Source organism: Lates calcarifer, linkage group LG24 (genome assembly GCF_001640805.2).
Source record: "Lates calcarifer isolate ASB-BC8 linkage group LG24, TLL_Latcal_v3, whole genome shotgun sequence".
NCBI classification, from domain to species: domain Eukaryota; kingdom Metazoa; phylum Chordata; class Actinopteri; family Centropomidae; genus Lates; species Lates calcarifer.
Genome location: NC_066856.1, coordinates 2,907,238 through 2,934,677, shown reverse-complemented (window position 1 = coordinate 2,934,677; position 27,440 = coordinate 2,907,238). Strand labels below are relative to the sequence as shown.

At 41.8% G+C, this 27,440-nt stretch overlaps 1 protein-coding gene across 1 annotated transcript; it reads left to right on the top strand.

Moving 5' to 3' along the window:
- Nucleotides 1-27,044, top strand: mkxa (mohawk homeobox a). Its single transcript, XM_018698283.2, has 7 exons — nucleotides 1-250; nucleotides 1,578-1,853; nucleotides 4,275-4,434; nucleotides 7,654-7,807; nucleotides 10,774-11,139; nucleotides 24,135-24,168; nucleotides 24,297-27,044. Exons 2-7 carry the CDS (start codon nucleotides 1,678-1,680, stop codon nucleotides 24,496-24,498), a joined length of 1,092 nt encoding a protein of 363 aa, XP_018553799.1. The 5' UTR covers nucleotides 1-250; nucleotides 1,578-1,677; the 3' UTR covers nucleotides 24,499-27,044.
- The last annotated feature ends 396 nt before the right edge of the window (nucleotides 27,045-27,440 follow it).

Here is a 27,440-nt window from a genome sequence, read left to right as displayed (position 1 = left end):
CAGAACCGGCGTAAACCATCAACAATATGTTCGCAGGCTCGGGCCGTGTACTAGGAAACATGAGCAGGGTGAGATATTCAGAGTCCCGGGCGGTGCAGCGCAGGCCGCTGGATAAAGCGGAGGAGGAGACGGCGGTCCGTGTGGTTTGAGCTCAGGATCTCAGGACGGGAACATGTGAGCAGGGAATGGGCGACTGGAAACAGGATTATTGTTATACACAACAGAGAGACGCAGGAGGGGCCCGGGACAGGTAACTGACCGACACACACTGACACACTGAATATTGTTTTAGGAATGGACCGATAGGTTCAGCTTTTTATATCCAGGTTATTAAGGTTTGGAGCAGGGATGTAGTGAAGGATAAACCCGTCTGAAGCCTGTTTACCCAACTTTGAATGGACATGATTTACACTGCTCTTTACTCTGACATCAGTCTTTATGAGCACATTTCATAGAGATACTTACATATGATATATGATACAGACATAGACTCTAAACATACCGCCAGTATGAAGTTTTGGTTCATTTCAGTGGACATCACTGTTAGATGGTGCTGTACATATTTGGCACCAGGCTGCTGCTGATGGCACCACATCATGGTGCCCCGTGTCAACATTTTTACCTTTACAGAGAAAGCTCAAATGAAAAAGTGCAGAGGGAAACAGACTGTCAAATATCTGAGCCTCTAGAGTTGTTTGTTTTGCATTAAAAAGGGAGAGTACCAACCAAAATAAACCGTTCAGGGTTTATAGCGACAAATGACCGCAGTGCAGGGGAGGAAAGGCAGAAATATTCACGCTTGAATTTTACATATTTTTCCAACCAAATCAAGTGTTTACAGTCCAAACCACCGAGCCTGTGCAGCAGATTGTACTGTAGTAAATTCTCTGCTCCCCCCCTGTTGTTTTATAGAAAATAAAGTGAAACTGTATTAAACAGATTTAAGAGGAATTCTGTCGCTTTGAGGCTGAATAGGGGAATAAATGGTCTAACCTGTGAATAGGGTTTTGTTGTAGCGCGGAATTATTGCGCGCAGGCAAAATTCAATTTATTTACCCAAATTACTGTGAATGGACCTGCTGTCTGCGCCGACTCTTCCCAAATTTATTCTTTACTTGTCTCCAAAAATATCCGTATGAAACGTTGACCCGAGGGATAGTAACTCTTTGGATTTTTAGGCTTCATGGTATTTTATGAATTGGAATCGCAGATGTAAGTGTTTACAGAGAGCGACTTTATAATGACGCCTCACATCAGCTCAGTTACGCACGGTCCGCTGAAGATATGCTGCAGGCTGTTTAATGCTGTGTATTTGTATGAGCAGGCACAGAGTGATGGGGTGGGGGGGGGACCTAATCTCACACATCAGAGCCAAAGTATCAAATTATGTGAGAACTGTGTGTTGTCTAGAGTTAATGCTAAGTTCTTGTCAGCGGATGATTTTTTTCTGATGTCAAATGATTTTTTTTCTCATGATCCTCCTCGACCAAAGGTCATATTTTAGGTCACGGCCATATCGCAGTTTGTCAAGTCAGTGCTAATACACCTTTTGTAAAATATTCACACTTGTTCCACAGGAGAGACACGGGGACACTGTGACAAATCCGAGGAGATTTTTTTTTTTTTTCCTTTTTAAATTTTGCGCATCAGAGAAATCGGAGGAATATCTGGCCAAAGATGAACACCATCGTGTTTAACAAGCTGAGCAGCCAGGTCCTGTTTGAGGAGAAGGCGAAGGAGGTGGAAATGAGCAGCAGAAATTATCTAGAAGTCATCGACGGGCAACATCCAGACCTCCTCTCCAGCAACCAGACCATCAGAGACAACCAGGCCATCAGACACAGACGGAGCGGGTATGTGGAGCATTCTGCTGCGTTTAACGCTGCTGGTCAGCATGTGTGGCTTGTATTAACATGTGGATTAAGTGGAGTCCGGGAAGCCCCACAGGGGGTTTCTGATGAGGAATACCTCCATTTCACGGTTGTTTCGCTCAGCACACGTTAGCAGTGAGAGAGTGAACAACACTGATGGTTTCGTTATGAGAGCTGAGAGATTATATCTCCACTTAGTGCGCACAATGAAGTCAGATGAAGAAATATCAGGATCAGACAGGACTCCTTGAGCCACTCTCCTATAATGATATATTGGTGATCTGTGTATGTGCACGAGCCTTCTTGTGTTATAATGGGTAACTATTCATTACATTTCAGACTGATTAAATAGTTTCTGTAGCTAATGTAGGCTTCTACGCACAAAATCACATTTTACGCTCGGATGAAATATCCACATGGAATAACGTTTACATGTGGAAACACTAATTTAGTGTTCCAGTCGGACTTTTGTGATGTGGCTTTAATGCAATAAGATCTGATGGATCAGGGAATTAATATTTGCTCTTTCCCAGTCTGGTATTCATTTAGGTGTTGATGTTAACACCTAATCTTAAAATTAATAAGTAGGTCAGCCGTGTTCAGTAGCGTGTCTTATAGAGGTCTCCATCTGTTTCCAATAAATAAATTCGTCCTTCAACTCTCTGTGTGGTCTAGTCATCACATAAGGACCTAGTGCTATTTTAATAATAGAAATTGTATTTTGTTTTTCTGTGACAGGGAGCAGGTGTAAGAGAAGGTCACGTCCTGATATTATATGTTTATGTAGTATTTGAATGTTTAGCGGGCACGCAGGAGAGACAACTTGGGGATAGCAGTGACCTTAAGAAGGAGGAACCTTTAGTCATAAGGAAGTGTATTATGAATTAGTGAACTTACTTGACTGAGTTCCACCTTAAGGGAAACATCAGGACTAATGAAGAACATTAAATTATTAAAGAGGTGTGTGTTTGTGTGTGTGTGAGTGTTTGAATCAAAAGTTCAGAACACAGAGTAAAATGTCCTTTAGGATGTTCATACCGATCTAGATTACAAGGAAAATATTTGTAGAACATGGACCTCAGGCAGACTTGAGGTTAGACTAAAATATGTTACATCTGCAGTCAGTGGAGCTTTTTGGTGAGATAAAGGGAGAGGCACAGCACAGCACCATACTGACATCTACAGGTTCATAAAACCTGGAGCCACAGGTGAGACCGAACCCTTCACAGCTCAGAATAAACCAACACACTGCTTAGGTGCACTGCAGTGAACATTTTTTTAAAATACTCCTTTAGGGATTCAGGGGGTGTTTGTGTTTCTCAGTAATGAATTTCAGGATATTTTATGGTGTTTTATTATATGCAATACCACCATAGTATTCTTGTATGAGCTGATAGTGTCTGAGTTGTTGAACTCTTTCATATAGATGTTTTGAATCTCCACCCTATGGTATAGTCCTAATGTGATGTTTTTATAGCATCCTCTGGACATGTGTCAGAGTTCTTTTCTGTAAGGGAAAACCAGAAGTATAATTTCAGGTTTTTGTCAGTCCCTTGTGTGATGGCTTGGCTGTGATTGTGACCCAGCTACATTGTTCTTGATCCACTTCTGCTGGGTGTAAAATGTTAATCTGGCAAAAATGTGCGCCTGAGCAAAATATTTTTGTTTGTTTCATTGCAACGTGTTGGCGGTTTGTGGGACACGTAATGAAAAATAAACTCCGAGAGGCTGTTTCTCTGTCTCTCCTTCTCTCTCTCTCTCTCTCTGACTCTGTTTCAGTCTCTCTCTCTCTGACCGTGTCTCTACGTCTCTCCTCTCCTTTAATCCAACGTGTCTCATCTCAATTGCAGTGCGTTGGGTGAGAAAATTGCATACTGTATATGCTTCAGTGTTCACTTTATATGTCATGACTAACTAATTCAGAAAACACACTGGTCCACTTAGGACTCCACTTTCAGCTGCATAACATTGTTTGGTTCACTTCAATAAACAACATAATCCCGGTTCTCTTTTACGACTTTAAGACCTTAATTTGAAAAAGGAGAAATTTGTTTAAATTCTGTTTGTATTATGTTTTATTGAGATTGATGTTGATGACAAATGTAAAATGTATACATGTCAAACATTCCATCTTAGACTCAGAGAACAACAATATCCTGCATGTATATTTGTTGTTGTGTCATATTATTGGTTAAAAGGAGAAATCAATAAGAATAATAATTTCAATAACTAGATTTTAAAAAATCCAGGTTTATATTAAAAATGTTAAAACCCCAAAGCTCTAAAATTCACTTGTGAGTATTTAGGTCTCTGTATGCATATCCTGTAATAAGAGTTTCCTGCCGTGTGTTCTAAGTACAGTCTGGTATCTGTCTGAACATTATTCAACCTGTCTCTCCACAGGGGTCGTCCCAGCGGTGGCAAAGTGCGACACAAGCGTCAGGCCCTGCAGGACATGGCGCGGCCACTTAAGCAGTGGCTCTACAAGCACCGAGACAACCCCTACCCCACCAAGACAGAGAAAATCCTGCTGGCCCTCGGCTCACAAATGACCCTGGTCCAGGTGAGTCCACTGTTGTAGACTGTGTCGAGCCGCCCGTCAGCTCGTAAGAAAAAAGTGATGCTGAATACGAGAAATGAGTGAGGGAGTATTCATGAGTGTGATCGGTGAGGAAAAAAGGGAAATTTGATTTCTGTGGTTTAGTGTCTATCTAATCAGGTCTGAAAAGCTGGATTTTAACTTGCATTTGCAATTAGGAAGGTTTGAGTTGGAAGTGTTTTTACATCTTGAACTGTTTATTTTACAACACTCCTGCAGTGGTGAATTGTTAATTCTACTTTTCTTCCAAATGCTACAGTTGGCAGTTGCGTCGATTTTTTTTTTTATTTCACAGAAATGTGAAACCTGTATTCATAAATAAAATTTGGAATCATTTATGTCGGTGGCTGTGAACTGTTTAAATTATGACTCCTTAAAAAAAGTTGTTTCTACTTCTCAGCTCTTGTCATATTGCAAATTCAACCAAAATCTATCATGTTGAATCAATTCTCTAGAAAGGTGAAACTACTCGGAAAAATACAGCAGAAATCTATCTATCCATCTTTCTTATTCTTTTGTTCATCTAGTTTTACCTCATATTTATTTCCAGACCCCTTGAAGGTCCCAGCCCACAGACTGGAAATTACCAGTGGGTCTACTGTGCGGTAGATATGAATACAGGTTCCTCATATGCTTAAAGTTCTATTGCACCCGTTATTGTTATTTTTACTTTCTTCAAAATGCTACAGTTGGCAGTTTTGTTCATTAATTTTTTTAATTTCACAGTGTGAAAAAACTGAGACAGTTGCAAGTAAAATTTAGAGTCATGTAGGTCAGTGGTTCCCAACAAAAGTCCACTTAAAAAAAGTGTCTACTTAGCAGCACTCAGAAGTTTTATATATATATATATATATATATAGTTTTGTTTGTTTGTTTAAATAATCCAGAATTTTTTAAATCTTGAAAAATAAAAAGAGTTTGTGTGGCAGTCGTGTATTTCCTTCTTTTATATTCTTTTGTTTGACTTGACTCCTCATATGAGACCCCAAAAAGATCCCAACCCACACTTTGGGAACCACTGATCTAAAGCAGGTTTTTTTAAAAGCCTTAAGTTCTATTGCACCCTCTACTGATAGTACAGGGGTACAGTGGACAACTCGACTTTCGCGACTGATGAACTGACCACTTAGAGGAAAACCCAGTGGTGAATATGAGTGTATTTTGTGTCTGGCACGTGCAGCTGTGTATGTACAGTATCATCTGGCTGTCAAGGTCACTGATACGGCCTCAGAAAGTCTGCGGCAGCTTTTTCGGGCCGTCGGCCACGATGCTTAATCTGGTTCTCATTTTGGGGGCCTGATGGAGCTGTTTGTTTTGGTGAGCGCGAGCAGAGTGCAGAGGAATGCTTTGTGTTGGACACTGGGATGCTGTGCTGTGAACACACACGCACACACACACACACACACACACAGAGCCTCAAACATGCATACATTAAAGCTGACACCCAAATAGCAGCAGTAGTGTTACAGCAGGAAGATTTCTTGAAATTGAGCGAGTGATGACATGCAGGTAAATTATCTTCATCACATTTTCCAACATGAAACATGTCCGTAAAGGGAGCTGCAGGTTTCATATTGTCCTTTGATTTTCTGTTTAAATTTGTGTTGCTGAGCCAAGTAGTTGACTAACTGAGTAGTTGATCAACAGAATATCAGTTGCCAAAAAGTAAAATGTCTGACATTTGCTGTTTTTTTACCTTCTCAAATATGAAAATGTGCAACTTTTCTTTGTTTTTTATCTTTGTAAATCACAAAAAAACGTAATGACTTTGGGTTTTTGACTTTTGTTCAGGCAGAACAAGCAACTTCAAGATGTTATCTTGACTTCTGGGAACATGTGATGGGTGTTTTTTTCATTTTTTTTTCACATTTTGTAGACTAAAAAATAATCAACAAATGATTAAAGATTAAAATAACTGTTAGTTGCAGCCCTAGGTGGCACTCTTTTCTTTGCCTATCCATTCATGGAGGCTAAGAACTACCCAGTTCTTCCACTGTTTGGTCCAAATAAACCACTGTTGCTGCCGCCAGTAATGTAAACGCATCACTTCCTGTGCAGTTTTCCTTGCAAACACCCACCTGGCACCAGGTGTTTAAAGCAACTAAATCTGTCATGTTTTAGCGAAACAGCTCCTTTTTTCCATGTAAATGTTGTGAATTGTGTCCTTAAAGTTTGTTCTAATAAGCCGCTGCCATCTCTCCATCACCACTGAAATCCCTCGCCGTGCCTGCATGCCGTCTCCTCTACGGTACATACAGTGCAGACAGGGCACGGGTGAAAGAGCTGGTTTGGCTGCTCGGTCCCCCCTTTTTTAATCTCTGTTGGTGTCATCGGAGCAAGCGTGCCATCCTCCTCCTTCCTCCCTCCTTTCTGTTTTCTCTCACCCCATTGACAGCCATCTTTCCTCCAGTCCTCATTAGCGAGCAGTCCCATGCCTCGCCTCGTCTCACCTCACCTCCCCTCCGGCCAAGCCACATGTACTAGATGCCGCCTTCCCCCTGGAGTGCCACAGCGCTGGGCTCGAGACAAAGGGATGTGGGATGGTCTTAGTTAACGAGAAACATGATACTGAAAGAGAGGATCAGAAAAATAAGTACTCTAGCATAAGGCCCCTGTCCCAGTCCCTTCATAAGCCGCTTGAAATCTATTGAGCATGAAAAGTTATTCTAGTATAACATCTAATGGTCTCCCTTCCCAGTGAAAGGAAGAGTGCCGGCTCAAGTGTCTTTTTTTATTGCATCTTGAAGACAGTGTTGGAAAAAATGTATTATTTGAGGGAGGCTGTGTGAGTCCAGAATAAGCACAGGGGACGTACATCTCGGTCGGAACATTAGTTAATGAAACGTTGCGTTCGCTGGCTGTCCGGCGTTTGGAGGGTGTTAAATGTTTCTGCATGGTGTTGATACAGAAAAGATGCATGCCGGGGTGTCTCTCCGGAGCGTCTGGGATGTTTCTTAAAGCTCAGTTTCAGAGAGCGGCTCTGCAACCTGACTCTGTTTCTGTCTTTTGCCTCGGTCTCTCTTGGTTTTCTGAATGAGACTGATGGCAGGCAGAGAGCAGACGTTTTCATAAAGGATAGTCTTTGTTTTACTATGGATGTGGAGATGTTTGGAATCAAAACAATAACATATGTTTCTATTTGCTGTGTGTTCCCACTTCCTTCTATTTCTCTCTCTCTCTCAGGTCTCCAACTGGTTTGCTAATGCCAGGAGGCGACTGAAGAACACAGTGAGGCAGCCAGACCTGAGCTGGGCACTCAGGATCAAACTCTACAACAAATATGTTCAGGGCAACGCAGAGAGGCTCAGCGTCAGCAGTGATGACAGCTGCTCAGAAGGTACGGTCTGACCGCACTACAGCAACAGCTCTTTCTTTATGTTCCTTTAACAAAGTTTGTGTTGCAAAAGTACAATCCACCTATATCACAGCTTGACAGCTGAAACAGGTAACTGCTCTGAAAACCCCAGGGTCAATGTGTAACAGGGGGCTGGTGGTCATTTGACTTAGCACACATTCTTGGGAGGAAATGCACCACTAGACAGAGGTAATACCCAACAATATGTACATTGTATATATGATTGTAAAGGATGATGTGATGGCTCTAGAGGAGAGAAAATATCCCTGTTTACATCACCAGGAGGGTCTAATGAAAGATGTTCTGAGTTGATTATGAGAAGTGTAAGATCCCGTGTTTTATGACTCATAACATGCTACCAATTAATTTGATATATAGCAAACCTGTGTTAAATTAAGGGTACTGGTTGGTATCTGTCTGTCATGGCAAAATATAATGAAGCTAAAATGTTAATAGTATATGTGGTAGAAAATACATAGAGAGAGAAGGTTAAAATCATCATTAGCACGTCTCATTCGTTTTAGGCACAACAGCAGTGTTAGTTCTCTGAATTTTATTTGTGACCTTTGACCTCCTTTGTTGTGATTGCTTATAAGGGGGGGGCAAGTAAGTTTGGAGTTATTCTACAGTTCTCCTCTATTGACACTTAAGATGAAAGCAAAAGCTTCAGTTTTATCCTTGAATCTATATGTCCAATTTAAAAATCATTTAATTTGTTTGAATGACATAGGTATGGTGGAAAACTTTTCCATTTGCGTAACTGCTCCATCCATCAATCTGATGGATGATCGTTTCAGAGATATCACATCACAATGTCTCTGACTTCCATTATAAATTGGTCCCATACTCTGTTGTGAACCTGCTGCTTTTTGTACAGAATGACCAGAAAAATCTCTTTACATCATTCCTGTGCCCCCAAAAAGTCAAATCTAGCATTATGACATGAAATGAGGCCAAAGGCCGGCCAGTCCATTTCCCTCTTTACCCAACCTAAAGCGGACTGATGCTATGCAGAGCCATGTTCTGGGTGTATATAAATGGCGAGTGTGTGACCCAGCCGAGAGACGCCGAGGCCGGCGGGCTGCAACACGCTGTCATTAAGACACCCCGCTGAGCCAACCTCTGTCTTCCAGCCTACAATTGGAAATGAGTAGCTCTCTGTCAGCCGTGTATTTACTGCAAACACATGCACACATGCTGATTTTCAAGCGAGGGACTGCCTTTTTCTTCTCAGTGACAGCATAGAAAACATGGTCAGGAAACATTAAAAAATAGATAGATAAAACATACATACTCACGCAGTGAAAGAATGAACAGAAGGGAAGAAAGCTGTGGTGTCAGTGATCTCTAATTAAATTTTTGAGGAGGAGAGGCCGAGCGTGTGGCTGAGAGAGGAATGTGCGCATGGTGTTTGCATTGTGTCCGCCACAGGCCACTGTACCACCGGAGGCTCTGTATATCTCCCTGACTCTTCTCCCTGTCACATTATGGTTATGAAGCTATCCGCAGCCTGCTCTCACTTCTGACCCACGCACTAAAAGGCCCTCCATTATGTTTTTTATGCCTATGCTTTTGTTCCAGAGTCTATTTATGGTTCCAGACCTGACCCCACTGACCCGCTGTACATTCTTCTTACTATCCTGAAATGGTCCAGCTTGTTTTGTAGCTACAGTAGCAAGTCCAAGAGAGAAAAAGTTGAAAAAGTTGTTGATCTGGGCAGGACATGCTGTCATGGAGGTGTGAAAAGCGACATGCTTTATTTAAAAAGGTGGCCGACCTAGATGTAAAAGGACACTGTCATGGAACTATAATGACACTTTTTTGATCGCTTATGTGGTTTCAGAGGAGATACTAAGCATTTGCTGAATTCTACTTCAGACAGCACAGGGGAGGGAGGGCAAGTGCACTACCTCCATGTGTTTCTGATATGTGAGAGCTATAATTTTAATTTGGCCCAGACTGAATCAAATGTCCAACCTGCCCAAATTACAAAATTACAGTCTTGGCAGGGACAGTATCTGCAGTGAACTTCTCCCTGATTTCCCTCCTGCCAGAGGATATCTGGTTTTTCAGTACGGTGTTTTATCTTTCTCCCCCGTTTCTTTCATCAGGTAGGGACCCATACTTTAATTCAATCTCTTCAGCTGCACAGCTCCCTGGAAATTATTTATTTCTGCAGGGGAATAGAGGGGCAACTTGGATTTGATGGAGAGGAAATCGACTACCATCCGTTATGGTTTGGTAATGCGTCCTAAATCTCGGCTAGGCTTTCTGCTCTTGAGGCGATGCCAACAAGAGGGCAGGAGGCTGAAATCTCTCTGCCCTGCTATTTAGATTCAAGATTAGCTTGAAGTCGCCTCACTATGACTCAGTGGGGATGAACATACAATACACAGAAATTAGGAAGTCAGTTAAACTGCAGAGACATTTGCTCCCAGAAAATGTGGTTGCTGTGGCAGTGATGCTGATTGGCATAGTTTTTGAATGAGTATTTTGACTTTTGAATGGAAATTGTACTGCACACAGGGTCTGTGTCATGAACACAATGAACTGACTTTAATGAATTAGATAAATCATAATAACTGTATATGTCATCCTTATGATCTTATATCCAGTTAATCTGTGTATTACTTTATAAGGGTGGTGTTTTTTGAGAATGACAGATTAAATATGCAAATGTATGCATATTTAATAAAATGCAAGAAACTAAATGGCCTATAAGATATGTATAAGTGTATATAGTGTAAATGTTTTTTAAGGTCCCGGTTAAAAAAAAAAGAATTGAAAAATAAAAAGAGGGAGAAGTATGCAAGACAATATGAGTGTAAATGAAAGAAAGACACACTTTGCTGTGGAAGATTTGTGCAGTGCATCTTTGGAAAAAATCTAATCACTGGAATCTTTTTTTTTTTTTTTTTTTTTTTTTGATTTTGCCCTTGATGCTGTAGATGGTGACAACCCTCAGAGGACACAGAGCGGCCCCGAGGAGCTTACCAAGCCCATGTACCAGAGTGTCATCAAGAAAGAGGGCTCCTCCATGGTGGGCATGGCCATGGGTATGGGTATGGGTGCGGGACTGCGCTCAGCCGCCGAAGCTGCCTCACTGGCTGAGGACTACGTGTCTCCGCCCAAGTACAAGAGCAGCCTGTTGCACCGCTACCTGAATGACTCGCTGCGCCACGTCATGGTGGCCAACGCCGTCATGGACGCTCGCAAGAGGAACCACTCCGGCTCCTTCAGCTCCAACGAGTACGACGACGAGCTGCTCTCGCCATCCTCCTCAGAGGCCGAGGCGAACTTTGTTTATCGGGCTGGTAAGGAGCCACATTTCTTACATTCTTTCCCTTCAAGAGTCTCCCTCACACTCACGACATCCTTCGCTTTTGTTCCTTTTTTGTCCCCTCCATCTGCACATTTTGTTTTAATTCCTGCAGCTGGTCCATTATTTCCAGCAGTCTCCCTCTCTGCTCGTCTTCCTCCCTCTCTCTGTATTACACTGCTGCTGCCATCTTACACTGTTTTCTCCCACATCCCTTCTTTCATTTAACATGGGGGTTGTGTTGCTAAATGTGTTTCGTGTGACTACCAAAATAAAGATGCCGTTAAGAGGAGCCTTAAAAAGATTAGATTTAAGCAAGATCGCAGTGTGTCAAAAACACACACACTTGAGTATTGTCACTTGACACGCACGAACACACTCACATAAGCACACTGGCTGTTTTTCACACACTCCAGCCGAGCAGAGGAGGAATTCCCCCCAGCCAGCTCCTCTGACCAGGCTCTAACAGGCCAGACACAACAAGGCCATGTGGAACGTGCTCACTTTCAGACTACTGTTTGGCATGTCTTTGATCCTGCCATGAGGTCCTGCTGAGAGAGCAAAGCTGTGTTTGTGTGTCAGCAGATTGCGTGTATGTAATATGTGAAAGCATGCATTTCTTTGTTAGATTAAGTTCATTTTTCCTTGGCTTAAAAAAAAAGAGAAAAAGTAAAACATTTAGAATCATACAGAACAATGTCAATTTTCTTAGATACACAATGATTGATGAGTTTCCTTCCAAAGGCAGCATAACATCCAAAAGTTAATGCCTGTCGCCTTTCCATTATTATCGCAATGAAAAAAACCATCTAGAGCAGGGACGAAGCCTTTCTCCGGTTTAGTCAAAGCTCCCGTTTTATTCTCCCCTTTCTGCCTGTTTTCATTTTGGTCAGCACAATATGTTCCACTCTGTTACTGATTTTTGGCCCAAATGGGAAGAAATAAAAGTCGCTAAAAGGAAATAATCCTTTAAAAAATGTCGCCTTACAGACTTTGTTACTTTCACGTGTTTTTATTTAGGGCATCTTTGCTGGACAACAGTTTATTTCAGGCAAGATTTAACACTGTAAACTCTTCAAAGTGAATGAAAACCAAACTGAATAATTGAAAAAAGAGATAAATCTGGTATGAATTGCAAAATGATTTTGCAGTTTGGAATCTACTAACTGTAAATCATTGTACAGGAATTTAGAATAATCAACTGATCATTTATTAACTTAATGTAAATGTAAGTTTTATTGATTTCATGTTTGATCCAACTTCAAATATCTAGTTTTTGATTTAAGACAATTTCAGAATATATAAATACGAACTGAAGTCTTAGAATAATGAGTTGAATGAGAGTACTGCAGAGTGCTCACTTAACTCATCGAATTGATTCAGTTAGTTTATTAACAGACATCCAAGCATTCATTATTTGAGGATTATAACTCTCCATAAAACCTTCTTTTACATACATGATGGATAACTTATATATTCAAGGCAGCAGGGAACTTTGAATTTTTAATTTAGGCTAAACCAGCTTAAAGTGTTTCACAGTGATGTAGTTGCTGCTGATATCCTGTGCTGTAAATTTAGTGTCAGGCCCTTTGCATGCTACAGGGGCTTTAACAATGTGTCACTTCACAGCTTGTCTGAGCCGTGAACAATCAAGGTCAGATCTGTCTTCTTCAGCTGAGAACACTGGCCCTTTGTTCAGACAGACTTCATAACCGATAGTGATGTTTTCAGTTTCTGCTGAGCATGGACAGGGCCCGTGGGGGGGGGCGGATATGAAGGTGTAAATGATGGAGTGACGGAGGATGGGGGGCTTTGTGTGGGGAAGAGCAGGTTTTTATTGTGTTCAATTCAAAGGTCCTCTCATGGACAAATGTGTTTCATATTATCTGAACGTGAAGGAGGGTGGTGTGTGTGTGTGTGTGTGTGTGTGTGTGCATGCGGGGATTGTATGAAATGCATCAGTGACTGCGACGGTTACAGTCCTCCTGATCAAAAAACCTGAAACCCTGTGACCTGAACGAACATCAGGCTTTTTCACAGCGACGCACCTGCTGGGACTCACAGATGGAGAAGGAAAGAAAGAGATGGATAGACCAAGTGAGACTTGTAACTCCCTCTCTACCCGATTTTAATAAGAGAAATCCCAGAAAAAGGATTAATTCACCTGGCTGGCCTGCTGTTTTTAATAGAGAGTAACTATTTTATCTCTATGGTTAATATAATTTCTTGGCGCTGACGTGTCCCTCTTGGATTTCTCGGGCTCTGGCACCTTTACAGAAGTGTTACTCTGTTACATGCAAGAGAAGCTTTTGAGTCCACACATGGAAACTTCTCTGAAGCGGTGTTGACTCATGGGATCGAACACCTGCTGGGGCCCTGCGCTCCGATCGCCCAGTCAAAGAAATGAAACAAAGAAAAGTCGAGAAAATGAAATTTTAATTCCACATCTGATCTCGCCGACAGAGACAGAGCAAATGAAAGCGGGAGAAAGAGAAATAATTTTAAGCTCAGGTTTGCATCATTTCCTCTGTAGTTTTTTCTCCTGTGGGCTCCACATTCCAGATATTTTTGTCGTGAACACATTCTTTTTACAGATAGTTTTGGTGTGTTTTTATAATAAAAGAAAAATGTTTCCCTGAGTAGCATATTTCACATAAATCAGTACTTATATCAGGTATACAGAGAGGAAAAGACAGAATAAATCAGACTTAAGCTCCCTGAATGTTCCCCCTAGTTTCTCTTTGACAATGACAAAATGTCTGACATTTTCAGGCAGTAAGGAGGAAAAGAATTTGAACTTGAAAGAAAGAGCACGAGCGATGTCTCTTGGCACGTTCTTTTGCTGAATTCCTGCCTGTAAAACAGTTGTGATTGGTCAAAGGGAAAGTGGCGTGCCTGGCAACCATCATACCATTGGCTAAAAGTCCATTAATGGGCCAGTTGGCTGTTGTGGCCGCGGCCTGAGCCCACAGTGTTATCTGTGACTACAGAGGGCAGTCAGACGTGGCAGGAGATGGAGAGTGTAGATTTACCCCAGTGGAAAACTAAACTTCTGCTGGCTTGAAAGGACTCACACACTTGCATACACACACACACACACACACACACATACACTCATGTACCATTCACAGGCCTCATACAAGCACAGGCACACACACATCCAGTATAAACACCCACATGCACACACACCTACAGGCCAAAGCCTGTGGGGAATTTCATTGAACACAAGGACCAGTAGAATTCCATCACACATGCCAGGGGTTTCATGCCAAATTACCCTTTAATGGGATATTAAATGGCAGGAATCTGGCTGAATGTTTTTCTTCTTGCTCAGTACCAGATTTCGCCCCGTCCGATATCATATAGATCATTATACGCCAAATAACTCCCAACGTTTCTGCGGATGGAGACTGAGAGATCTCGGTCAGACATTTTACACGAGGTTGACAGTGGTACATTTTCTCAGGTTCTCTCCTTTATGGACTCTGGTTACAGCTGAGTACAGTAGCTTGATGGTGAGTGTAGAATGCTTGCCAATGCCTCTATTGATGTGGAAAAGCACAGATAGCTGAAAGCAAGTTAGTGGCCACCAGCAAGTTTCCAATAATTTGATTTTAATATGTTTTTTTTTTTTTTAAAGTGCATCTTTATGCATGTGCATGTTTATGTCATTATCTTAAATAATTAAATTTTAACGAGTTTCTGATTAAGACTAAAGATCTACAGCCATGTCAGTGGCTCTGTCAGCGGAATGCTAACATCAGCATACTAAAATTCTCAGGATGAAAATGCAAACATCCCATGTTAAGTAAAGTTCAGACAAGTGAAGGCCTCTTAAAGAAAAGTTAAGGCGTCACTGAAGTTACTATAATACATTCGGGGGGGGCACATGAATGTGTGTACTAAATTTCATGCCAATCCATCCGAAAATTGTCAAGACATTCAACTCAAAACCACAAATGTCAACTTAATGGTGGAATTAGATTAAAAGTGGGATTGCCAGAGTTGATTCATTCTCTAAGCACCATTAATGTTTGCACAAAATTTCTTGGCGATTCATCAGCAACAGTTGTTGAGTTATTTCAGTCCACTTCTAGCAAGGCTAAAAAATAATTTAAGAAGGTATCTTTATTGTTTTTCCATTTACTCTCCTTTGTTTGCATGCTGCACATTACTTCTCCCAGAATTTAACAAGACCCAGACTCTAGAGCCAAGCTAGCAGCTCTGTGAGGCTGTGCTTAGATAGGGTAGTACTAGTTAAATGGTACATGCTCATAATAACAATGTAAACATGCAGATGTTCACTAGGTATGATAAAAACCGTGTTCACTATCTTAGTTTAGCATGTTAGTATGCTAACACAAAGTACAGTTGATGCTGGTATGAATATCATTAGTTTTGCAGGTATTCGGTTATAAATCATTGCACTGAGCAAAGTTAAGGGATCACCAACATTAGTACTATAATTCACCCTGAGAGGAACATGAATGTCTGGCGTGGCTAAACAGAGAATTTATGTGTTCAGCCTAGCCAAACAGTCTAATTATTTATTCTTGTCAGTTACTTCGACTGTTTATTGCATTTCCCATCAACAGATATCTAAGTCAGAGGCTTTTGGGCATGCAGCAGTAAAGTAAATTATTTCTAAGTCAGGTGCTGTTTAACACATACATTTCTTAGAAATTTGTTCAATGAAAACAGTAGCGTTTGACAGCAGCAGCTGAGATCCTAAGGGCCTTTCGAATTAGGTCACAGCGAGCGCCAGACAGTTATTGAATCCTGGAGAGTTTAGTGGCACTTAAGGAGCTCTGGAGTCGTCCAGGTGAATGGAAGAAAAGTCATCTTAATGTGGAAAAGAAAAAGAATGTTTGGATTTCTTTTCTTGGGGTATAAAGGTAGAAAAATGTGATGGTTGTTCATGATAAAAAAAAGATTTCTATCATGACTGTTTTCATATTTTTGACTAACAAGATATACTTAACTGGATTTCCTTTGCCGTTATTGTCTCTCTTGTTTCCTCCTCAAAGAGAAACCCAACTGTGATGATTTACACAGCAGCGTTGTTGAGGGATAGTGGCTGTTGTGGCTGATTTAAGACTCTGATGTTGAGTTTGCTGACTGATGAGCAGTTGTGTAATTTACTGTAGGCCACAGAGCAACAGGAAAGACAATGCTCAACGCGGGGCCGCTCAGTGACAATGAGCCACTCCCGGACAGTGATGGATGAGGAGTCCTCATCTTTGGAATCCAAAAATGTGGATAAACTGGCTACAATTTGCTCTTTCCACAGTTTCATAGGAAAGGAGAAAGGGAAGACAGAGAGAGGAGGATGTTGGGGATGTAGTTCCAAGACAGACATTTTTGCCAAGACTCACTGGACTCAGGTTGGGCTTTAGGAATCAGTATGGAAGGGCTGAGAAGAGGAGAGGGAGGCACTTGTTCCATCCAGATCAAGAGTTGAGTTTCTCCAGCAGTGGCCTGTTGGGAGAAGAAAGACAGCATGGTGGCAGTGACTAAGAGACACAGAGCATGTGGTTGGAAGAAATGAGTGCGTGCGTAAGAATGTGTGTGTCCTTGAATTTCTTCTCACAGAGATAGGGAGATGAGGGAAATCTGCCAGAGTTAGGGCAGTCAGCCAAACCTCACTTTGTTAAGGGGCTGTCTTAGGCCCAAATTACAAAAAGTATCGCTAGTTTTGCACTAACTCCTAGTGTTGTCTGGCCATCGAGATTCATTTCAGTGTCTCTCTCTGAAACTTCTGCCAGTGCAATGAGGATGATGAGAATTTTATTTCTGCTCCTCAGAGAATTGAAACATTTCCTTTGAAAAACCCAACAGCAAGATGACTCTCCAAAATCAGTGTCCCCTGTCACACTGGATAATCCAGAGCCCTTACTGCCAACTGCAGACCAGTGGTTCCCAAAAGTTTTTTTTTTTTTTTTTTTAGAATTTCTTTTAACAAATTCAAAACGATTGAAAAGGGAGACAGTGCTTTTATGTCAAATTTGTGAGATAATTTGTGAGATATATGAACTAACAGCAATCAGAATTACAGAATTAAGTGAAATTATATGGGTTTAATTTCAATCCTTATGTCAACAGGTTATGTCACTGTGCAGATTAGTGCAGTTAATGGTTAAAAGTATTTTTTTTTTGTTTCATTCAAAAGTAAATCAGCTGACATTTGTTTAAAAAACAACACAGAGAGACAGGCATCGTGCTGTTTTTGTTCTCCTAGTCCTGCATCTGATAGCTTATCTCTACACATGAGGCATTCAAACATATTTAGTGCAATTTTTAACAGTTCTAAGCTGTTATTTTCACTTTATTAAAAATCTACTGAAGAGAGAGGTCTTGGATGGTGATGGTGTAGTACTATAAACAAAGCATCCATGTGTGTGGTGGTGTGTGGGTGCACCGAAAGATGCACACACCCACATAAAGATGCTTCCACTTCCCTGGTTAATGCACGGTCACTCTTTGTGTCAGAATGAGAGTTTTACAAAATTACCAACAGATTTTCTCCACAGTGTGGAGCTTTATGTAAATAAGTCTGAGCCATAGAAGCAGACAGGTTTAACTGTGTCCTTTTCCTTTTCTGGATTGATGATCATATTATACTCTGAAGTCACTTTTTGCACACTGTGGAGTCGTCATTGTGAAGTGTCCTTCAGGGTGTGGCTGGTCCAATGGTGGGAACAACTGGGAGTTGGCAGAGGTGAGGTATAATCCTGGCATTAAGCTGTGGTGCAGCTTCATGCGAATGGAAAGGTGGATAGAAAGACTGAGAGTAAAGAAGAGAAAAAAAACCCTGATGGTGAACCTCTGTCATTGGAAGATGGGATATTGGCTTCCGACCACTAAACAGAGGCTGGGTGCGAGGCAAACAGAGAAGACAGCAGCAGACTGAGACAGTCTTCATTCTAGCCGTCATCCTGCGGAGAAGTGTTAACAGACAAACATCGACACAGACACTGTTTATATGCAACTCCCTAACATAGAACTGGAAGAGTGCGGAATAATGAGCCCTCTCAACCTGATCGTTTTTAAATCATCAGCACGCCAAAGCTTTTTGGGACGCACACGCACACACAATCAGGTCATCAGATTCAGAAAGCACAGCTGCCTGCCTAGTCAGGGAAACCGAGCTGCACTGCCCTGGTCTGTATAAAACACAAATTGTTTCCATTTTAAAAACTGAGCCGTGTCTAGAACAATGGGCTTCCATTGTGTTCCCACGGGATGGAGGAGCGCAGAGAGTGAGGGTGAGGTTTAATGAGAGAGCAGAGGTGTGACCTAGCGAGGACACAGAACACACACACACAGAAATCCCCCATGAGTGTGAGAGGGCAATTCAACCTACCACTGAGAAGAATTGCAACATAATGATGCAGTGAGTGCAGCGCAAACATATCATTTGGCCTCCAGCTCCCGAAAAAAGGATATTTTTGGGCACATGAAAACACTTAAAAATCCGAATAATGTTTACTCGTGGTTTTTGCTTTTTTTTTTCCCCTGATGTGTGTGTGTTTTGTTCACCGCAAACAACAGCCACTCATCCCCCGAGGATGTTACTCAGAAACCTGTGATGAAACGGGCCTGCGGAGACGAGTCAGGCCTGTTTTGTCTCTTTTTTACCTGTTGTACCAAAGCAGTGATAACAGACTCATCTGTTCGTCATCAGCGATGTGTCCCTGTTGTCATGAAGTCAGTATTTCAAGTATGAGCCCTCTGATCCCCAGATGCTATCACTGTCTCCCTTTCAATCTTTTTGTGATGATCATTTTCATGCGATCATCTGTTGTCACGCCAAATCTCAAACCCTGATCTTTGCTCATGATGAGGCTGGTTTTTTTTTTTTTTCTTTATGTTTGTCCATGACACCCTGGCAGTCCATGCACACACCCACACAAGCACATAAAGAAGACACTCACACACTTGCCATGACAACGTATTTACTTCTCTGTCGAGACACTCTTCTCATTTTGGCTGATTTACTGGGGCCCTGATTACACTCTGTTTACTGGCACTCGTAAACACAATGACAACCTGGCAGCGTTTAAGCATCTGAAACACTGTTATTATTTCTCCATCTAGCAAGAAGACACAAGGCAATCCTCATAGCTGGATCTTGGTTATCTGCCCCGACCACAGCCACACCAGTGTGTCATCTGCCGGGCAGACACGGAAAAAAGCAACCCAGAAAAAGAAATGCAGCGGATGGGAGAGTCATTTTTGGGCAGAAGCTCAGTATCTGTCTGGCTGTGTCACTGTGTGTATGTTCTATTTAATAGTGTAAGAGCTAATTATTCAATATTTTTTTAAGTGATGAAAGGGTTGTCAGGGCAAATGGAGAAGGCATTAAATTCACGCCGTGTATGATGTCTTTGGCTAACTGAGTAGAATTGACAGTTTGGTTCTTTGGAGTCCCAGACTCAGACTTTTTCACCACCCGTAGAGACAGAGAGAGGGAGAGAAATGCCTGGGAGGGGTTATATAAAAGTAGCGTTGGCAGAACCAAAGGCAGCAGAGTGCCAAGGCATCCCTAACTTCATTTACAGACCCTTCTTGACATTATAAAAGGCACAGATCATTAAAGAAACATATAAAAGATAGATCTGGAAGCCCAAAAAGCATGAGTGATCGCTCTGTGTCTCACCTCATACTCAAGACTGTGGCTTGGGTTGGTGTCAAATCAAAGATAGCATCAATAGACGTCGCCGTACATTGCCTGAAGTGCTTGTCATTTCCTTTTTGGTCAGAACCAAACATTTTTGGCTAAAAGTAACTGGTCCATGCAGTCACATGGCTGCACATTCAGTAATTTGAAGGAGCATCATGACACAGACGTTGCTGGAGGTAAAGTGTGGCCTCAAGATGATACATTTTCTGTCCAGAGCAGCGTTCTGACTCACCTGCAGTGACAGTAACTCCTGACTCACTCTCAGACCTTGACTGTCTGTGTTAGACTACAAAGAGGCTGCATAATGATATGGTGATCTGTTCTCATCCTGACCTGTGCTGCAGTTGCACAGGTCAGCGACGAGCAGATTGTCAAGTCTGCAACACAACTCTGGTTCTCATCAGGTGCTTAAAAGGAAATCAGCTTAGATCATTTCCTTACTTTAACAATCGAGTTTGGATTTGTGTGTGTGTGTGTGTGTGTGTGTGTTGTGTGTGTCTCTGTCCAACTTTCAGTCTTCCTCCAGTGGTAAAATAATCTTCTCTTTCCTGTCAAAGTAAACTCATTGTTCACATTTTGCCCAGTGGCATACAACTCAAATAATTGTTAATAAATGATTTAATTGCTAGGTTGTTGATGATGGTAAAAATGATAATGGTATCTTTTTATTGAACTCAGAAAGAACCAGTAAGTACATTCTCAAACTCTCAACTGTTCTTTTAAATCCTAACCTTTCTCTTACCTGTTACATTTTATGTAACACTTTCCTCTGTTGCCTTTTAGGTCATGGGGATATTGTAAAGCCGTTGAAGATTTACTTATGGCAACATTTTTGGCCTAAGAGTTGACACTTGTTCTAAGTCACTTAGAATAGGACCGTCATTTAAAAGCCTGAAATGTAAATCTCATATAAAATGAGTGCGTGTGTGTTTGTCTGCTTAATTCAGCCCAGCCCTTGGTTTGTGCAACAGGGCCTGCCTTGTTTATTGTTGTATGTTGCTAACAACAGCACCAGATGGTAATGATGATAGTCAACCACTCTCCTCCACAGTCATCTTAACAGGTGTAACCTCATTCCCTCTCTAATTTGTCAGCCCCTGCTTGTTTTCCCTCATTTTCACCAAGTTTTGTTAAAGCTTGTCAAGGGTTTTTTTTTTTTTTGTCTTTTTCTGCCCTCTTTTTGCTCTCCCTCCATTACCCCGTGGTGATGCTAAGTGAGCTAGTATTTTTGGACTTCCAGCACAACGCCAGAAACCATCAGACTTCTTAGCTTTCCCCTTTGGCGGTCCGTGAAACCCCACTGTCGGTGAAGCCCAAAGGCAACAGCGAAGTGGACTGAGTGTTCAGTAGCAAAAGTAGTGAGGCAAAAAAAGAAAAAAGAAAAGAAAAAGTCGGGGAAAAAAGGATAAGAAAATAATAAAAGGTCCTCTGTGATTTATTGGTGATTTATTGAGTCTTTGGCACTGCTCTTGTTTTAAAAAATCTGAGTTTTAGATGTTTTAGGCACAGGGTTTTGGAAATCGAGTTTTTGTATGCAGTGCTGCATTTCCAGATCCTGGGGTCCAGGGTTCCCACGGGCAGGGCCTGATGCTTAGTCCAACAGGGGCTGGGGGGTTCTTGGAGATCAGGATGGCTTGGGTCAACTTTGCATCCGCACCTCCTCCACCTGGGCTTTCAGAAACACTGAAAACACTGTTTTGTATGTTCTGAATGCAGCATCTGGACAGTGGCTGCCTCACACACACTGACACTGGAAACACTTAAAGCTGTGGATGGAAAGACTCACACACTGCACTTTGCAGCCCACAGTGACTTCACAACACACAAAAAGACACTTTCTTCTGCATGTTGTTTGTCTTTGATGTCGCTGCGATTGACCTTTTTGGCTGTCACCAACCAAACTATACACCGAGCACCGCAGCCGTAAACACTGAGCTAATATATCTTGGGGGAACATAAACAACACATGAAAACAGTGTAATTGGCCTGTAATTACAGTGCTGTGATTATGGAGAATGGTGCATATTTTTAATCAGGACCAATCTGTTTTGGAATACTGGCAACAATCAAGAGATTAAATGGAGATAGAGTGCAGAGAGGATGCCTTCAGTCTGCATGGATCTACCTGATATTCACAATGGAGGCTAAAAAATGCTTTTAAAATAGAATTTAAAAAAAAGGAGATGAGGAGGAGATGGATAAAATCAACAGCTTTTTAAAACTGCTTTTGAAAAAGTGGAAGAAGTGCTTATTCTTGACATAGCACAGTCACCCTTTATTAAAACATAGATGGGAAACATTGAATTTGTTTTGGCTGGGCTACATGGGAATGGTCAGGTCTTGAGTACCTGGATCAGGGGGTATTACAGCAAATCACTGCAGTAAGAGGAACAAGTGGAGGGTGAAGGGCCAGAGGAATATCAATAAAGGAAAAAGGTCTCGCTGATAAAGCAAGATAAAGGCCGAGGGAAAGATAGCACAGCAGGGAGTTGTGGCCAGATGAGAATGTGAGGATTTTGTTGGAACGCTTTGACGCACTAAAACCTAAAATCTCATTCTGTGGTTTGTTCTTCTGGGTTATCATGTCCTCATCTCCCTCACACACGTGCGCACACATTCCTCTCTTCTCCTGTCTAAGAACGATCAACAGAAAGGGAAAAAAGTGGAGAGTGAAGTCTATCTCTCTCTGTGGAATACACCTATTACAGAACAAACGGGAAAACTACAGGAAATTTCATAATCAGGCCCACATCAGCCTGGGGCCATGCAAACCCGGTACTGTCAGTGTGGGTCACGCTACAAGGGAACATTTTTGGAAAACAAGGGAGGAACAGAGTGAGGCGTTGGGAATAATTAGGTGCTTATGGCAGCTTGCAAAACCCTGAACACTGGATCCAGAACTTTGGAAAATCCATGGAGGGCTTTGGCGAGGTTAGAGGTGACAAAGCAGAACGGTAAAATCCTGTGTGTGCTTTCTCCGATGGAGGAGGAGCTTGGGAGTTTTGGCTCTCCGTCTCTGTGGCCGTCTGTGACAATGCTAAACCCCAAACACAGTGTCCTCGCACAACCTTTTCCAGTCCGTTCTAACAACCATGGGAATGAAATTCCAGCGAAAATGAAGGGTGCAGATTTTCATTAGCAGGAGGGAATGCTCAGGAACGCCCATCGACTGTTGTGTTGCGGTGACGGTGGTGCAAGGACGGGCTCATTAAAATGGCTGCTCAGGTTTAGACATTTGCTTTACTGGGAGATGTGGCGTGGGGGTTGCAGGAGACTGGGTGTCCCTGGGCGATGTGTTTGTGGTGGAACATCTGGGAGGGTGATGAAAAAAGTCACATGCAAAGAGAGCAAGAGCTTATTGTTGAGCAAAGGACCTAGGTAAGACGAACTCTATGGTACCTTTGCAATGATGGAGATTTTAAGAGAATTTGCCCTCTTTGAACGTTCTTAGGTCGGCGAGTCAGCTATACCTGGTCAAGATTGAACTTCTTAAAAGCTCACAGGGCCTTAGCTGTGTGTTTAGTTAACTTAAAGAGAGCGCCTGGAGGCTGCACAGCTAGAAAATCCAGATGCTCTGTTCTCTTTTAATGCCTCATGAAACGCCAAGCCTGTGTCATCGTATTCACTGCCGGGCAAAACGCACCTAGAGCTGGACCCAAGAGGGAAGACAGGTTCAGCGCAAACGCACACACAAATTAACCCACACACACACAAGACGTGCACATGGTCTTTCTCTTTGAGTGAACAGAATGCTGAGGTAAACACACTTGGTTGCCCTGAAGAAAAGTTTGGTTTCATTGTTTAATGACTTTGCTATTCCCTGCTAATGTTTTACATATGAGATAGAGATTGCTCCCATTTGAAGAGAAAAAAAAGAGCAGACATCCATCTTTCTCTCACTGACTCACTTGCTGCCTTTTCATTCCCACTCAAATCTTTTACGCTCAGTCATTTTCAATCTGATTCCCTGAGACAACTCAATTACGTTGGCTGGGGCCCATTTGTTTTTGAACAAAATATTAGAGAATGGAGTGTATGAGTCATAAGAAACATCTTTCAACTCGATCCTATTAGTCACCTTGTTTCTTGACGGCTTCTTGCAAAAAGTCCTTTTTGTCCAGCATCTGAGAAAAGAGAGAAAACAGAGCAACACATGTTTGTGCAGGACAGAGTGTACACATGCAAGACCTCACACAAAAAGCATACACACACACACACCTCCTGAGTGCTTCTAGATTTCAATAAAGCCTCACTGACCCCAAAGAATGTTGCAAAATTAACCTTTTTTCTTCCTGTTGTGCTTTCAGAAACCACAGACCACAGATTGAGTAAATGTGACAAGTGAGTGGACTTTCTCTTACCTTGCAGTCCAGATAAAATCCTCTTTTCATTCATCACTAGCTGAACTTGACCTCTAACGCCCCATGCTCTGTTTTGTTCTTTCGTGTGCATGTTGTGCTGATCATCAGTGGCAGCGGTGGCGTCGGAGCTGCGCAGAAGGTGAAGGGAAAAGACGAGACGTACTGGAAGGAGATCAACGCCGCCATGGCCTTGACCAACTTGGCGCAGGGGAAGGACAGCGCCTCCGGGACCACCAGCTGCATCATCCAGAAATCCTCCCATATAGCAGAGATCAAGACTGTTAAAGTGCCGCTGGTGCAGAAATATTAGCCCTGACGTCATCCTCCCGTCTCTCTATGCAAACCAGCAAACATTCCTGTTTCAGCAAACTCGCCAGAGTCCAAATAAACTTCCCCTGACATGAAAAGAGAACTGTTGTTTAAGGAAGGGGGTGTCTGAGGCGAGGAAGTGTGGAACAAAAAGAGAACTCTCATTCTTTTTGGTTGTTATTGGTGTCTAAAAAAGTGCAAAAGAGGCCTTGACTATCTTTTTCTTTGCTGGGTTAATGAGCGACAGACAAGTGTTGGTGATAGTTTCACTGCAGTATTTCCTAAAACAAGACACTTTTGTAATGTTAACTTATTTTTGGATGAGTCAGATTTTTTTTTATTTCTTCTTTTTTACTCTACAAAATGTGTATTTTGCCAAAGTGCCTTTGTTATTTAGACAAATAACTCGCCGACTGTGGTCAATGCAAAGTACAGATACTGAGGAGATTTATTTTGTGAATGGAAACGCACCATAACAGCTTGTGCCTTAAGAACTGAATGAGCTCACCATCTGAGGCACTGATGAACTCAAACAGCACACACACACACACACACACACACACACACACACACACACACACAGACACACACTCTCTCTCTGAAATTGCCCAACATTAATTCTCTGAAGGCGTTGTTCTTGTTTTGACTGGAGTCTTCATTTTGACTGTAAACTGAACACTGTTTTGTCTCACTCAGCCTCTTGTTTCTGGCAGCCCAGTAATAACTGTTGGATACACAGATAAGTTCCTCTAACGTGAGCAGCAGATCGATAAGCAGCCAATGTTCTCCACCTTGTCCACATCTCAGCCTTGGATTTCATTAACCAGCGAAGGATTCCTTTCTTATCGTGGCTCTTAGTTGCTGAAACGTGCACAAATGCCCAGCTGGACCCAAATGAAGTCACCTTTCATCCACACAGTGACACAGTTGTACGCAGATCCACAGGAATGCTTTAAGGGTTCAGTACAGTATTTGTTCTAACAGAAGAATGCCATGACCTAAAAGGGATGTTTTTGCTTTGCAGTATCAGTGTTTTTTTGTGGACAGTGTTGCCTTTTCACATGTTTGTGCTCAGAACACGATAGTCCGGAGTGAATAGAAAAAAGCACCAGCTCCCCCAGCCTTTTGATCCTCAGCCCTCTCAGCTGTTTAGCATTACATTCAAATTGCTGTTTACAAGAAGCCAGAGGATAGACTTAAAAGGTCGACTTTCTCCCCCTCGCTTTTTCTGTTTGTCTTCAGAAATACATTTCAGTATTATCTCTTTGTCGCCCAAGCAAGTGTTCAAAGTATTTGTTATTGTCAGTCTGTATATGTGTGGTCATTTTGTTTTTGATCAGAACTTTGTACTTGGTTTTACTTAACCGTACCGCATTAAGAGCTTCTTTTGTCATCCAATGGAAAGAATCTTTTTCTTTTTTTTTTTTTCTTATAGAAAGTACTTATGTACGGTGCATATGGTATAAACATTTGCTGGCGAGGGATGCCAAGTTCACAAACTGGTGGGCTTATGGGAGAAACTGAAGTTGGCTCTCTGTGCTGACTTTTTAATTTTATGTATATCTTCAAGGTACTGTTTATGTGTGTCAAAATGTACACTCCTTCATGAATTGTGCAGTTTTTATTTTTTTGACAACCCAGACTGTGCTTATGGTCAAGGACTTTTGGGAGGAGTGGAGCTGCACAAAGTGACTTTTTGACCTTTTTATGTCTTGAATGTGCAAACTGTTTCAAAAAGCTGCACTTACAGTTCTTGGTTTTCAATCAGAAAACACACAGCCTCCATTGAAAGCTTATGGATGGATGTGATTTTACATAAAAGTGATGAGAAGTAAAAGAAATGAAGGACAACCGTATATTATTCCTGTTAGCGTGCCTATGGAAGCATAATGAAATGAATCGCACTAGCCAATCCCCAGGCATTATTTGCTTATGCAGTGGGGGTTGTGGGCTCCCACATGTGTTTTTTATACACCTGATCCAGGCAGGGTAGCTGCGGGGTAGTGCCGGGCCCGCTCCTTGTGTTTCTAATCGCACCTCTGAACCTCTGGACCACTCGCGACCCTCACACCTCACACGATACCCGCTCGCTGGGAAGAGACAGAGCGAGAGGAGGAGGCTTCAGAGACAACAGAGCAGCCTTTGTTGTTCCTACCTGCAGTCGCTCCCCAAGAAAGACACTATGAGTACTAACAAAGGGGTTTCTACAGCCAAGACTTTGGTACTGTACATGCATTTCTCCAGCACAAACCCTGCTTTCACAACCATGCTGACAAATGGAAAGCAACGGTGTGTAATAAAGCCTATAAATTATTATTACAGACTTTGTAAAAACAAAGAAAGTGGTGACCATAGTTTTGTTTTTTTATTGTTAAGTTATATAAATTCAGATTTTTTTTCATTTGTTTTGATAGAGACTGGATTTCCAATCCAATGACCAAATGCATATCTCCTTGTATTGTCCAATTTGCTCTTATGTAAAGTTTCTTTTATAAAAACAGTTGTTACTTGGTCAAAGCAATGAATAAACCTCTAAATGAAATGAAATGCATCTTATATTTGTTCATTGTTCATGTTAATCTTCACAAGTTTTTGCTGCATTAATTATTGCAGTAAAGGCGCTATATGTACATTTTTTCTATCACTACATAGCCAGCGTTAGCATCAACGGCTTTTTACTTCTCACTCTACAAGAAACATTGTGTGTTCAGCATCAGACTTCTTTTACTCGTTAATTGCTGTCTACAGCAGCCTTTTACTTCTTTCTCTCTTTTTTTTGATATGGTCACATGATATGGTCACTTGCCTGACATAATATCATAATTGCTATTTCTTCACATTCTGTTTATTATTTTAGATTTTTAGTGTTTTAAACTAAAATACCTAAACACATATAGCACCTTTTCTATATATATATATATATATATATATATATATATAGAA

Excerpts from the sequence above, each read along its gene's own strand:
- mkxa (XM_018698283.2), top strand. The coding sequence starts at position 1,678 with ATGAACACCATCGTGTTTAACAAGCTGAGCAGCCAGGTCCTGTTTGAG. Across the intron at positions 1,854-4,274 it reads ATCAGACACAGACGGAGCGG|GGGTCGTCCCAGCGGTGGCA; the intron begins GTATGTGGAGCA and ends GTCTCTCCACAG. Across the intron at positions 11,140-24,134 it reads GAACTTTGTTTATCGGGCTG|AAACCACAGACCACAGATTG; the intron begins GTAAGGAGCCAC and ends TTGTGCTTTCAG.